Source organism: Talpa europaea (genome assembly GCF_964194135.1).
Source record: "Talpa europaea genome assembly, chromosome: 2".
Classification (NCBI taxonomy): domain Eukaryota; kingdom Metazoa; phylum Chordata; class Mammalia; order Eulipotyphla; family Talpidae; genus Talpa; species Talpa europaea.
Genome location: NC_140068.1, coordinates 135,025,390 through 135,040,821, shown reverse-complemented (window position 1 = coordinate 135,040,821; position 15,432 = coordinate 135,025,390). Strand labels below are relative to the sequence as shown.

Here is a 15,432-nt window from a genome sequence, read left to right as displayed (position 1 = left end):
TGAAATACTCTGCTGAGGAGATCAGAGGGCCTGGCAGGAGAGGTCTGCCCGCGATATGGGACCCTCACGGCAGCCGGGGATCGAACCACTGCTGCAGAGGCTCAACCGCTGCGCCACCTGGGAGGCCCTCAGTCTCTTTCTCGCGATGTATTGTTACTGCTTCATTTGCTCATTTGGTGCACATTTTTTTTTAATTTTTTATTTGAAAATAGAGTAGTTTCTGTCTTTCACTGTTTCTGTCTTTCCTTGAATTATGTGCTAACAAATACATCCATTGATTATTTTTAATTCAGATCATTACACATTATACTAACATATGTACTTTTTACCTGTATTTCAAATATATATATTCTTTATGTTAGCATTATATTCTTTTAATAATATTTTATTTCTTCTTTGTGTCCTTTTAAAATTTACAAACATGTATCTTGAGGCATTCACAGATTATTGTGTTATTTAAGTGGCAATTCTGTTATTGAGTGGCAATTAATCCATTGCAAATAGACACAAAGAAATGGCATAATGAGGTTTTTGGAGAATGGCCTCAGCATATTGCTCAAGGAGGCCTGTAGGTTCATGGAGCCTTAGATGAGCACCATGTGGCCAGGGGGTGCTGAGAGTCAGGAGACCATGTGGTAGCCCAACTCCAGTTTAACTTCAGGAAAATGAGGAACGAACCTCATATTTACTGTTTACCATCATCCTGACACACATGATTGCTGAAGGAATTGTGCTAAATCTTTACCTTTTTTTTTACTTTTTTTTTCTTTTTTTTCTTTTTTTTTTTTTTTTTTTTGTGGGACCCTCACCAGCAGCCAGGGAATGAACCAGTGCTGCAGAGGCTGCAGGCAGCCTTGCAACCCAGAGCTCAACCGCTGCGCCACCAGGGGAGGCCCAATTATGCTAAATCTTTAAAACCATGGCAATTTTTCACACTGTGGTATGAGATTTTAATCTACTGCATTTGAAGGAGTAATGATTAAAGAGTTACAATATGAACATTTTTATTACTTAAATAGCACATACTATGAAAACTTTCTGATATGAGAACTCTCCTTATGTTCATTTCTTTAACATTTTTAACTTTTTGGTTGGTTTGGTTAACCAAAGCTGACAATATAGTGTATATCCTTCTCCCTGGTCCCACCCAAGGATCACAAATTAATAATTAAGAGGCAACTGGACTTGGCACTGAATATCTGTGCCCAGGAAGAAATACTTTCTGTGAAAAAGCATTTTAGAAATTGCTACCTCTGGACAAATCAGTAACTTCAAAGAAACATGATCTCATGTTTATGGCAAAGCTAAAACACCCAGTTCCCAGGAGATGAAGGTTTAAAGGGAAAATCTTAACAACCTTTCCTGTTTCCCTCAACGCATAGACAATGAGGGCTAGATGCAGGATACAGACCCCTGACCAGATCATAAAATGTTTCTCTTGCAAATTATATAAAATCTTCTGCAGAAGACACAAGTTCAGGCAGATTTCCAGTACTCTCTGGAGGTAATTCCAGGCTTCAGTTCTCAATCTTCATTCTTTCATAAACTCAATTAATTTTCACTTGTCTCAATTCACTTAACTATGAGTTTTATCAATATAATTTCAACTTGTCTCCCAACCATATTTAAAAAGTATGCCTCAACAAAAAATATAGGTTGTTGTTTTTTTTTTTACCTGTAGAAAACCTATTTTGGCGCTGCCTTTAGGACGTGATTTCTCAGCCTATATATCACTGGATTGAGTGTTGGGGACACAAATGTGTACCCTTGTCTTTCTCAGTGCACAACCAACATCAGCTATTGATACATACATTAACAAGATACCTACCTGTACTGTTGACATGTTTTCATTGAATATTGTGTATAACCCTCATTGAGAAGCTCAAACTTTGAGCAGATTTTCAGAATTATCTGGAGGTTATTCTTGGATTTGTCTTCAGTCTTTATTCTTTTATAAACTCACTTAATTTTTGCTTGTCTCAATTTAATTAAGTCAACAGTTTTCCCAAGATATTTTGAAATTCTCTCACAACAAGAATTTATAGAAGTGCATCAGCAAAAACGGTGAGTATTTCCTCTTTGGAAAACCTTTCCTAAAGCTGCCTTTATGGCTTTATTTCTCAGACTATAGATCATTGGGTTGAGTGTTGGGGGCACAACTGTGTACATAATAGTTAGCAAAATGTCCAGTGCACTTGGAGAGTCTGAAGGTGGCTTTATAAATTCAAAGGCACTGGTTGAAATGAATAAAATAACGACTGCAAGGTGGGGAAGGCAAGTGGAAAAGGCCTTAGCTCTGCCCTCAGCAGATGGCATCCTCAGCACAGTAGAGAATATCTGTGTGTAGGACAGTCCAATAAAGGCGATGCAAAGAAAGGACATAAGAGACAAGAAGGCAGTGACTCCAATATCACTGATATACTCATTAGAACAAGAGAGTTTCAGGAGCTGGGGGACGTCACAGAAGAATTGGTGAATCTGGGAACCACAGAAGTGGATAGAGAAAGTGGCAGCTGTGTGCATGACTCCAGAAATGATCCCACTGATCCAGACACCTAGCACTCCTTGTACACAAGTGCTGACATCCATAATGATTTCATAGCGCAGTGGAAGACATATGGCCACGTAGCGATCATAAGACATCACTGTCAGCATGAACAGCTCAGCACCAGCACAAAGAATGAAAGCAAAACATTGCACTATGCATTCCCACAGGGAAATGTAGCCACTCTGCATGAAAGTGTTGTAAATGGACCTTGGCACAGTCACAGAAATGTAGCACAGATCCAAAAATGAGAGATGTTTCAGGAAGAAATACATGGGTGACTTGAGACTATTGTCCACAGAAGTTGTGGCAATAATGAGGATATTGCCAGTTAAAGCCACCATGTATAAGACCAAGAACAGAAAAGCAAGTAAGATTTCTATCTCAGGCTTGGTGGAAAATCCCATTAGAAGAAATCCATTTATAGTGAAATTAGCCATATTTCTTCTTAGTTTTCAGTAATGTTGGCTGCAAGACATGATCAGATCCTTTGAAAGAAAATTTAACCACCTAATCCACCTTGGCCTTAATGTAATTAATTAGTTTGCAGTTATTTGAAGAAATCACCACTTCATCATAAATGTGAAAGGAGGTCCCTAACCTAATAATCATGTTGGGAAATTTTAAATGATTTACACTCATTCATTGTAAATTTGATTATTTCCCATTTCAGTCAAAAGAAAGGAAAATGGATATATATATAAAATTATCTTAATAAAATATATTTTAATGTATAATCTTGTTATTAAGGTAGGTATATCAATATCTGATTTATATTTATATTTATATTTTTAAAGATTTATTTATTTATACAAGCATTGAATACAGTCAGAAACGCAGGAGGGTGAGAGAATTCACCCGAGCGAGAGCGGGGAACAGAACAGGCAGATGAAATACAGTGCTAGAGGGAGCTGCGGGCAGCAGGAGAGGTCTGCGCACTATGCGGGACCCTCGCCAGTTGCTGGGGATCGAACCAGCGCTGCAGAGGCTGTGGGCAGCTCTGCAGCCCAGCGCTCAACTGCTGCACCACCAGGGGAGGCCCTATATTTAAAGTTTTTTATGCAATTCGTACTCTCATTTTTATAAATGTGCCATTGCTACTAATCTTTTTAATTAATCATTCTATCTTCGTATACCATCCAATTGTAATGGACTTATCATTGCAATTTTATAATTCTATTTTCTAAATGAAAGGAAAAATTCCTCATGTTTTTTCTTCTAATTAAACATTTATTTTCCATAAATAAATTGAAATTATGATACACCATTTTGATAGTTCTTATACAATAATTATGGCATTTAAATTGGTATTATCAATGACATCACACATCATAAAAATTCATCTGAACTATACAAATCCCAAAGGAAAAAGACAAACCCTCCCCCCTGTATTTTTTATATTTATTTATTTATTTTTCACTAAGGTAATATTAGAGTACTCCATCAGGTATTACCACCATGGTGTCCCCCACCACCAACTCACCTATATTCTATTACCACAGACCATCGTGCTTCCTTCCTTCTTTGGTCTTTCCCTTCTCCCAACTTTCTCACCCTTGGTGCTTCAGTTCTATAGTCATATATCAAGAGTTAGTTTTTTAGCTTGTCTTTGTCTATAACTTTGTTACTTTATATTCCTCATAGTAGTGACACATCCATTATTTATCTTTTTCCTTCTAACTTTTTTCATTTAGCATTGTCCTTTCAAGCTGCATCCATGTTGCTGTAAATGGCATGAGTTTATCTTTTTTATTGCTGAGTAGTATTCCATTGTGTATATATACAACATCTTCTTGATTCACTCATCTGTTGTGGGCTACTTAGTTTGTTTACATACTTTAGCTATAGTGAAAAATGCTGAAATGAACATGGGCATGCAATATTCCTTTCAAATTTAGTGGTTTTGATTTTTTTTTAATAGATGCCTAGGAGTGGAATTGCTGGGTCTATTGGCAGATTCATGTTTAATGAGACAATGAAACATTGGGTGGTTGGAAAAGTCACATTGCATTTTTGCATAGAAAAAATACGTGGGCCTCCCTGGTGGCATAAGGGGTTAAGCACCACACTATGAAGCAATCCAAAGCCTTTGCAGCATGAGTTCAATCCCCAGCCCACCAGGGAGCAACACATATGGTGAAGCAGACCTCTCCTGTCTTGCCCACTGCTCCCCTCAGCAGTGTATTTCAGGCTGTCTGCCTGTTCTCTTCCCCACTCTGTCTCTGGTGAATCCTCTCACCTCCCAGATTGCTGGCCTGTGCCCCAGCTCTTGTATGCATATATAAATAAATCTTAAAAAAAAAAAAAGAAAAAATATGTCATGACTTTTCTGACAACCCAGTAGAATTAAAAATGTAAAACTAATGTAAAATTGGCATTTTTGAGGCTCTTTCACACTCTTTTCCATCAGGCCTGAAAGAATCTGAATTCCCACCAACAGTGTTGGAAGGTTCCCTTTTCTTTACATCCTTATCAGAAGTTGTCATATTTTTATATAAAAAAATTAATATACATATTAAAATAACATTTATTCTTGTTCTTATAAATAAAATGTGAAACAACTATGAAATATAAATTTGGTACCAAAAATTATTGGTTAGCTATTAAAACTATGTTGCCTATTTTCTATTCACTATAGGAACCCAATAAAAAGTCTCCATCCCATATGCATGAAAATAGTGCTTGATTTACCCAAAAGAATTTTTGTTGGTCTTCCTTTAATTTTACTCTTGATGATAATTAGTACAGTAGCATAAAGTGGAATTAAATGCAGAATTTGTTTTCATTTTTAAATCTTATATATCTTTTCTCTCTCTTAAAAAATAATTAATGCATATTGACCCAACTATGTGTGTATTAATGTGTGCGTGTATAAGAACAAATTTGTCCCATTATGGGTTATTAATAATCATCTAAGACTTACTTAATGTACTGATGTATTAGCTGTCTGTGAGATAAAGTACGAAAGCGGGAAATAAAAAAATACTTAAGTATGTCTTAAGCTGGTTCTGATATGTTATTTCAGAAATTTTTGTCTTTTTTATGAGTATCATTTTATGAACATAATGATGACCACATTTTTTTTCTTCTGTGAAATTCGTTCATTCATTGTCCATCAGAATTCTACATTGGTTTTACATCTTTAATTCTACTGGGTTGTCAGAATTAAATTTTGTCTATGCAAAAATGCAGCATGACTTTTCCGACCACCCAATGTTTCATTGTCTCTAAATTATTCATTGTGCTATAATAAAGAGGGTTTTCAAAATCCATGTTCACCACAATTCTAAGTGAATATTGATGTTTTCAAAGTCTAATATTTAGATTTGTCTAATGTTTCTAAATCATAACAAAAACCTTTTCTAAATGTATTAACATAAATTTAATGATTTTTACCAGTTATTTTTTTGTCAGGGCTTTTATTAGTCTTCTAAAAATGTGGTCATTCAAAAGTCTATTACAGAATTTTCTTTAACTCAGATATTTCCCTATGAATTAGAATGAATAAGAAGGCTGAATGATTGGCTGTGACAAGAAGCATATCTCTTATTATGATGTTTCAATCATTTTTTTAAATTTATTTTATTTATTTATGCATACAAGAGCTGGGGTACAGGCCAGAGGTTGGGGGAGGGGAAGGGATGAGAGTATCCACCAGAGACAGAGTGGGAAACAGAACAGGCAGATTGACTGAAATACAGTGCTGAGGGGAGCAGCAGGTGAGACAGGAGAGGTCTGCTGCACCATGTGGGTCAGCTCCCTGGTTGGGATCGAACTCATGCTGCAGTGTCTGCAAAAGCTTCATAGTGCTGAGACTTAACCCCTTGCACCACCAGAGAGAACCTTATGTTCTTTCAATCTTTATGTTTCTTTTGCTCTTTATTCTGTGAGGATAGGAAATGTACCTACCCCATGCTCAAAAAAATATTTGATCCATTTTCAAATTATAAGTTTTCCTATTATGTCTCAACAAGTTACCTGTTATTGCTGATATGGAAAAATATCTCACCTCTAAGTCACCAGTACAAGAGCTGATATTTAATATGAATAAAGGAACATTCACACTGAATTACTTCCATTGTAGTTACATGTAGAAAACCATTTCTAGGGAGGGGGGAACTGCCCTCCATAAAATGATTCTGAAATGGAAGGAGTTTACAATGCTCTCTCCCAGATTCCTAATTTCCATTAAAATAATCTTAGATCATACATATTTCATCTCTTACAAACTGAATGTTAGTGGCAGTTTCTCTGACCCACTCAAAATAAGTAATACATGGGCTTTTCAATATTCATTGTAATCTTTGTTTTCAAAAAACCTAAGGAAACTCACCAGAGCGTATTCAAGAACATCTTCCCTCAACAGAAGGAGACGCTGTCAGTGTGAGCTGCTGACACTTAGTTCACAGTCCTAATCTCAGCAAGTTAGTCACATTCAGAAAAACCTGAACTGTGGAGAAGAAATAAGTACTTTTCAATCCTTCTTGGGCCTCTGGAGCATAGACTATGAAATCTTTTTGGCATAAGCAGAGTTTGGGTGCAGTGGGTATTTGGTGTTTTTAGTAAATACCCTGGGATCAAAACCTGCAATTATATTTACTGTTCTTGCAGAATGTTTTCCTGTTGAGTTGATTTAATGATCATACTTAGTTACCTGAATTTCAACTTATTTGTTTTTAAGAACCAAATATTTGAAAAATATTATAATATGTGTTACATTCGAGAATACTAAAAAGACTTAATTTTGTTCTATTAATTAAATAAAAAGTCAATAATTTAATTTTAACTAGATAATATTAGAATGTCTAATAAATTTCCTCATTTTGAAAAAAGTATAAGTACCTTTTTTTAATTTTTTTTAAGATTTATTTATTTATATAAGCACAGTCAGAAGTGCAGGAGGGTGAGAGAATTCACCAGAGCCAGAGCAGGGAACCGAACAGGCAGACCGACGAAGTACACTGCTGAGGGGAGCAGTGGGGCAGTAGGAGACGTCTGCACACCATGCGGGACCCTTGCCAGCGGCCGGGGATCGAACCGGCCCTGCAGAGGCTGCGAGGCAGCTTCGCAGCCCAGCTCTCAACCGCTGCACCACTGGGGAGGCCCCATAAATACCATTTTTTTTACTACTAATATACTTCCTAATCTTCTGCCACTAAATGGGAATATAAATACTTCCTAATCTTCTGCCACTAAATGGCAATATAATTTCATTTTGAATCGGAAAGTAAAAACTAGCTATTTTATTTAATGTGGTGTGTAGTCTATGGTTTATCTAGTGTAATCATAATAATTATTATGAAAATAAACTCACTCTTTCAAGCTTAAGTAAATTATAAATTAATAAGCATGTCTTCCATTATCACAAAACAAGTCTTCAGTCCTACCTAACATTTCACAAATGTAAACATTTCCAGTCCTTTAATGCCACAAAATATAATTTGAATGGTTTCTATGTAAACTATCATTTTAACACAATTCAACTGTCAATACATTGTACATTTGTGAACTAAGAATAGCATACAAAGGTGTACTTTAAGTCATTAATTCAGTACATGTATCTGTGTTCCTGAATTTCCAGAATAAATCTCTTTTACTTAATGAGAAAAATAATCATAAATTTTTGATGACATGGAACAATGAAGAAATGTGTCTTTGAAAATTTCAAGGTATAACTGTGGAGAGCTGTGTGGAGATTTCTGGACCTACTAAACATAGAGCTTCCATATGATCCAGCAATTCCACTCCTAGGTATTTACCCAAAGGACACAGAAACATCAATTCCAAAGAACACCTGCACCCCTATGTTTATAGCAGCACTGTTTACAATAGCTAAGCTTTGGAAACAACCCAAATGCCCAAAAATAGATGACTGGATCAAGAAGATGTGGTACATATATACCATGGACTATTACTCAGCATTCAAAAAAGATAAACACATGCAATTTGCAGCAACATGGATGGCGCTGGAAGGGATCATGCTCAGCGAAATAAGGCAAAAAGAAAAAGGAAAATACCGGATGGTCTCACTCATAGCAGGAATCTAGAAAACTTAAATAAGGGACCAGGAAAATGAATAACTATAAGAAAGTGAAAATCAAAATCAACAAAAAACTATGAACCAGAGACACTTTTAGGGGGGCGGGGGCGGGAGGGGAGGAATTGGGGTCAGAATGGGGGGGCTGCAATTGTATGGGGAATATAACAATAAAATTTATAAAAAAAAAAAAACTAAAAAAAAAAAAAAGAAGAAAATTTCAAGGTATAAAAATGAGCAGACTCGAAAGTCATTGAGCTCTTGGAGGACATACAATATTAAAACTGGAAAACTGAAAAATGTTAGGATATTTCAATATTTAAAACTATAGAAAATCCTATAGGTAGCTTCCCACATCTCAAGGATTGCTATGAATAGCAGGGTTACATCTATCTATTCACATATTAAGAAAAGAAATAGAAAGTTATAAATAGCAAAGAAGTTTTGGCTTAATATGACCAAAAGCTCTAAAATTTTAACCTTTATTTATTAAATGTGGTATCCTAGAGATGTGCTGAGGTCCTGAAAACTGTTCAGGCTGAGGTTGCATGACAGCTACATAGAAGTGGAAACACACAGTTTTAATTTGGGTAAGATGTCAGCTTTGGTGTCCATGATGAAACATAAATTACATATATGGCCTTTATTATGTTGAAGCACATTCCCACTACATCTAGTTTGTAGAGTTTTTATCATAAAAGTATATGGAATTTTTCCAAATGCTGTGTGTGACTATTTTGGTGATCATGTTTCTAAAGATTGTATGATCGTACAAGACTACAGAGAAACCTAGAAAATCTGGAAGAATAGAGTTGGAAAATTATATTATATTCCATAATATAATAAGGTACTATGAAACTACAGTAATTCACAGAATTGGATATTATAAGCATGAACACATAGATATAGAATCTCCTATACCTATATCATCGATGATAAAACACAGGTAACAGTCATAAGCAAACAATATTTCTCAATTAATGGCACTGAAATTTGTTGAGGAAACTACTTCTCATTTAAACACACTTCTACTTTGTGCAAAAATAATTTTAAAATGATTATTGAATGGAAAGGGTGAAATAATAAAGCTTTTACTGTAATTATTAATATATTTGTATTTGTATTAATTTTATTAATATTATTTGTATTCATTATTTGAAAGTTTCAAAAGGTGTTGTACTTGTAGATTCATGTTACATATTACCAATATTTGTTCCTCAAACCTAAAGATTATTATCTACATAAATTCTGGAAAAAATCAAAATTTTTATTTCAATACTGTGTCTAGTCCGTGCCTTCAAAGCATAGAAAAACATTAAGTGATGTTTGGAAACTTTTATAAGTCAATGTTAAACTCTCCTTTTCTGTCATTTATTATGTAATCTCTTTCATATGATGTTTTATCACTGCTTCATTTGCTCACTTGGTAGAAAGTTTTATTTTTACATTGGAAAAACTCTTTCAGCTCACTATTTCTCTTTGCTTGTGTGTTGTGCTCATTAATCCTTCCATTGAGTTTTGAATTGAGATCACTACACATTATATTTGTATATGCAATTTTTACCTATTTTTTTATTTACCTTTGCTAAAGAAATATATATATACCCACATATAGGATAGGATAGGATTCTTTTAATGATATTTCTTTCTTCTTTGTATCCTTTTAATACTTACAAACATATTTCTGAGGCACTCACAGATTATTGTGCTATTTAAACTTTTCTCCCACATGAGTGGCAATTAATCCATTTCAAATAGACACAAAGGAATGGAATAATGTGATTTTTGCAGAGAGCTCAGCATATTGCTCAAGGAGGCCTGTGAGGTTCATGGAGCCTTAAATGAGCGCCATGTGGCCAGGGGGTGCTGAGAGTCATTGGGTTCTCACCAATCCATGGAGATCATGTGACAGCCCAGCTGGCGTGTAACTTGGGGAAAATGAGGAACAAACCTCATATTTACTGTTTACCATCATCCTGACAGACATGATTGCTGAAGGCATTGTGCTAAATCTTTAAAGTTATGGCATATTTTTCACACCTGATTTCATGGGGTGAGGTTTTATATATTGTATTTGAAGGAATGTTTACACAGCTGCTTTGTGAATTTTTTTGTTACTCGGATCCATACAAGGACAACTTTCTGATATGACAACTTCCCCTGTGTTCATTCTTTACTAGCTTTAAATTTTTGGTTGTGCTATGTCTGTTAAGAGAGCTAACAAGCAAGTCAGCAGCCTTCTCCCCGGACCCCAACTAAAGGATACATGGCAAGAATTAAGATACAGATGGGAGCCTCCCCTCGTGGCACAGTGGTTGATCCCTGGCCACAGGCAAGGGTCCCACATGGCACGCAGACCTCTCCTGCTGCCGGCTGCTCCCATCAGCAGTGTACTTCATCAGTCTGCCTGTTCGGTTCCCCGCTCTGGCTCTGGTGAATTCTCTCACCCAGTGCTTGTATAAATAAATAAATAAATCTTAAAAAAAGAAAAGATGCAGATGGACTGAAATTGAACAAACTCTCCAGGGAAAAATGATCTTTATAAGAAACTGTTTTAGAAACTGCAGCTTCTGGATGAATCAGTAACTTCAAAAAAAACCACAACCTTCATGTTTATGGCAGGATTAAAGCTCACAGCTGTCAGAATATGAAGCTTTATATAGGAAAAAAATTAACAATCTTCCCTGTTTTCCTCAATGCATAGAAGACATCACATAATTACACATACCATTCTCTTCCAGATATGGAAATGTTTCCCTTAAAATTATATAATATCCTCTTTACAAGATACAACTTTGGGCAGCTAATCCAGAAGTATCTGAAGTTTTTTCCCAGCCATGAGTCCTCAGTTTACATTCTTTCATAAACTACTTAATTTTCCTTGTCTCAATTTATATAAACCAACAGTATTCCCAATATATTTTTATATTGTCTTCCAACCAAGAATAAACAGATGAACCTCAACAAAAGAGTCAGGCTTTTCTTCTTTGGAAAATTTTTCTTAGAGCTGCCTTCATGGCTTGATTTCTCAAACTATAGATCATTGGGTTGAGTGTTGGGGGCACAACTGTGTACATAATAGTGAGCAAAATGTCCAGTGCACTTGGAGAGTCAGAAGGTGACCTAAGATACTCAAAGGAGCCTGTTGAAATGAATAAAATAACAACAGCAAGGTGGGGAAGGCAAGTGGAAAAGGCCTTAGCTCTTCCCTCAGCAGATGACATCCTCAGTACAGTAGAAAATATCTTTGTGTAGGACAGTCCAATAAAGATAATGCAAATAAATGCCATTAGAGATAAGAAGGCACTAATCCCAAGCTCATTGATATAGTCATTAGAACAAGAGAGTTTCAGGAGCTGGGGGATGTCACAGAAGTACTGGTGAACCTGGGAACCACAGAAGTGAATAGAGAAAGTGGCAGCTGTTTGCATGGCTCCAGAAATGACCCCACTGATCCAGATGCCTAAGACTCCATGGACACATTTGCTGACATCCATGATGATTTCGTAGTGCAATGGAAAGCAGATGGCCACATAGCGATCATAAGACATCAATGTGAGCATGGATACCTCAGCAGAAGCACAGAGAGTGAAAGCAAAACACTGCACTATGCATTCCCCAAGGGAAATGTAGCCACTTTGCATGAAAGAATTGCAAATGAACCTTGGCACTGTCACAGAAATGTAGCACAGGTCCAGGAAGGAGAGATGTTTCAGGAAGAAATACATGGGTGACTGGAGACTACTGTCCCTGGAAGTTGCGGTGATAATGAGGATATTGCCAATTAAAGCCACCATGTATAAGACTAGGAACAAAGAAGCAAGAGTGACTTTCTGTTCAGGCTTGACAGAAAATCCCATCAGTAGAAACTCATTCAGTGTGAAATTAGCCATGGTCCTTCTTAATTTCCCAGTGATGATGGCTGCAAGACAAGAAGAGCCATTGAAACAAAATTTCTGTTACTTAACCTACTAACATACCTTAGATATGATCCATTTTGGCAAGAAGCCATTTTAATAAATCATGACTTCATCACAAAGATGAAATAGTTCTATATACAATAATCAGTTTTAAAAATACTTCTACTCAGTTGTGGAAACATGGGTAAATAAGATTGTAAATTTATGTAGTGTCCATTTCAATCAAATTAATATACATAATAAAATTAATAAGAAATTAAAAATGTATTATTATGTGACTGGAGCTGCGGTATTTATAAATGTTTCTTAGCTACCAATTCTTTTCATGAATCATTCTACCTACTCATATGCGTCTCCATCTACAATGAATATACAATTATAATTTAATATTTTTATTTTATATATAAAGGAACAATTCTGCATTTTTGCTTGTATGTATTTTCCATTAAATGAAATTTTGAAACACAAAGTTAATACCAATGATGCAATAATTGTGATATGTAAATAACCATTATCATTAATACAAAAGATCATGAAGATTCATCTCAAAACTTAATTTCCCAAAGGAAATGGAAAAGAACAGAACCATTTCCAGTGTATTTTTATGAGAAAATAACATAACCAATATACACATTAAAAAAAATAATGTATTCTAATTTTTTTAAAGATTTATTTTTTATTTTATTTATACAAGAACAGGGGTACAGTCCAGATGCACGGGAGGGTAAGAGGATTCACCAGAGACAGAGTGGGGAGCAGAACAGGCAGACTGACTGAAATACACTGCTGAGGGGAGCAGCGGGTGAGACAGGAGAGGTCTGCTCGCCCTGTGGTTTGCTCTGAGGTGAGCAGGGATGGAACTGGCACTGCAGAGGCCGCGGACAGCTTCACAGTGCTGCGCTCAACTGCCTGCGCTACCAGAGAGGCCCTTACTCTAATTCTTTTTTTTTTTGATTTTTTATTTAAATATTTTATTTTATATAATTCTTACATCTTTTTTTCATCTTTGCACAATGTCTGCATTTTCATTTTGGTTATATTCCCCATACAATTGCACCTCCCCCTTATTTTGACTCTAGTCCCTCCTTTCCCAGTCGCTCCCTCCCCCCCACCCCCGTAGTGTGTCTCTGGTTTATAGTTGCTTGTTGATTTTGATTTTTACTTTGTATTGATAATTCTTAATTAAATGAAATGTTGAATAACTGTGAATTATATTTTTTGTAGCCAATGCATTAATTAAGACGGAAAACTCAAATACTCAGTACTACTAATTATGAAGAAAGACATCTAGTGGTACCAGATGTAACTATATCCTAAAATCATATACAGTGTTGTAAACCAATGTTATGTCAATAAAATTCATAATATAAAAATATTGAAAATAATGCTATTTCATATAAAGAAAGAAAAATCTTAAAACATGAAAACAGTGTGCTCAAATTTGGGCATTTTCTGGAAAAGAGCAAATTATTTTACAAATACTTTGAAACAGTGTGTATGTTAAATCATATAACTATAGCTATATGACATTTTAAATAAGTCATGTAAATAATTAGTATTTACCACTGTTCATTTAAAATTAATGCTGCAGCAAAGAATATTAACAAAAACTAAAAATAATATGCTGCATAATTATTTTCAAAATTATCTGCATTAAGTATTTTTTAATCAAGCTGATCACCATTTGGATAATTAAAAGTAAGATATATTATCTATACTTTATGTCCTGAAGATCTATAAATATACAGGAATGGAATGAGAGGAGAATAAAGAGTACAAAGAAATAAACTGGTAACAGCAGTAATATTTCTGAATGACGAGGAAAAGATAATATTTATCCTTGTTTTATACATTTGTTGGCTTGATTCTTTATTTGAGACATAGGAAAGTGATCCTGTTTTTTTTTTTTTAGTTTTTTCAGCATAAAATCCATGGATGTTCCTATAATAATTTTCTTTAAGCTAAGGGTGATGGATGCTTCTAGCATCTGTAGTGTACTATGTAATTTCATTGTGAAATTAAGTCTGTGATTGACTGAAAATACTTTGCACAGATGAGGGAGTCAACACCCATTCTACTATTTCATTCTTTTCAGTTTATTCTGTCAAAACATATAAAAGCCCATGTTCAGTGTATCACATGTGATACATTTAATGATATTTATCAGTTTTTTTCTTGTCCTTTTCTCTATATTTCTAAAATATTTGCCATTAACATGTCCATTCCAGAATTTTCCTGAATTTTTTCTACCACAGACTTTTCCCAAAAATTCAAACAAATGAGAAGGCTGAATGACTGGTTATGATAATAAGCATATCTCATTTTTTTTAGATCTTTATCTGGGCTTCTTTTTGTTCCTTACTTTGTGAAGATGGAATATGTTGTTGTTTTGGTCTCATTATAATATTTCATCCATTCTTAACCATTTTTCTGCCATCTTTGAATAATTTACCAGTGATCTCTGATGTGGAAAGCCCCTCAAGCTAAGTCACTATTATAAAATCAATGAGTAATATGAACACAAGGAGTATCAGAGTGTTATCCCATCACACACTCACATTGAATTACTTCTGACTGAGATGGTTGTATAAAGAAAGGCATTGCTACACTCCACAAAAAGTATCCTCAATGGAAGCTTTCAATGTTGTCTCCAAGATTTCTAACTTCTATTTAAATAAACAGAGCTTATACAAAGTATTAAATATTTTACAAATTAAATAGCAGTGGCTGCAGTTGCCCACTCAAAACCAGTAACTTACAGACTTTTCACTATCCTTTGCAACCCATATTTTTAGAACTAAAGAACACTCACCAAATCATATTCGAGAACCTCTTCCCCCAATGGAAAGAGAAGCTGGCACTGAGAGCAGTTTACACTTAGCTCAAAGTCCTCACCTCTGAATTCATTAACATTCAGAAAAATCTGAACT

At 35.2% G+C, this 15,432-nt stretch overlaps 2 protein-coding genes across 2 annotated transcripts; both read right to left on the bottom strand.

The window, feature by feature from the left end:
• Window positions 1–2,052: 2,052 nt before the first annotated feature.
• Window positions 2,053–3,106, bottom strand: LOC311167695 (olfactory receptor 14J1-like; the record flags this gene model as incomplete). The annotated part of the gene is made up of 1 exon (XM_084228746.1): window positions 2,053–3,106. The coding sequence occupies exon 1, from the start codon at window positions 2,983–2,985 to the stop codon at window positions 2,053–2,055; it is 933 nt and encodes a 310-aa protein (XP_084084872.1). The 5' UTR covers window positions 2,986–3,106.
• An 8,448-nt stretch (window positions 3,107–11,554) lies between these two features.
• Window positions 11,555–12,475, bottom strand: LOC311167488 (olfactory receptor 14J1-like; the record flags this gene model as incomplete). Its single annotated transcript, XM_084228508.1, has 1 exon — window positions 11,555–12,475. One exon carries the CDS (start codon window positions 12,473–12,475, stop codon window positions 11,555–11,557), a length of 921 nt encoding a protein of 306 aa, XP_084084634.1.
• Window positions 12,476–15,432: the final 2,957 nt, after the last annotated feature.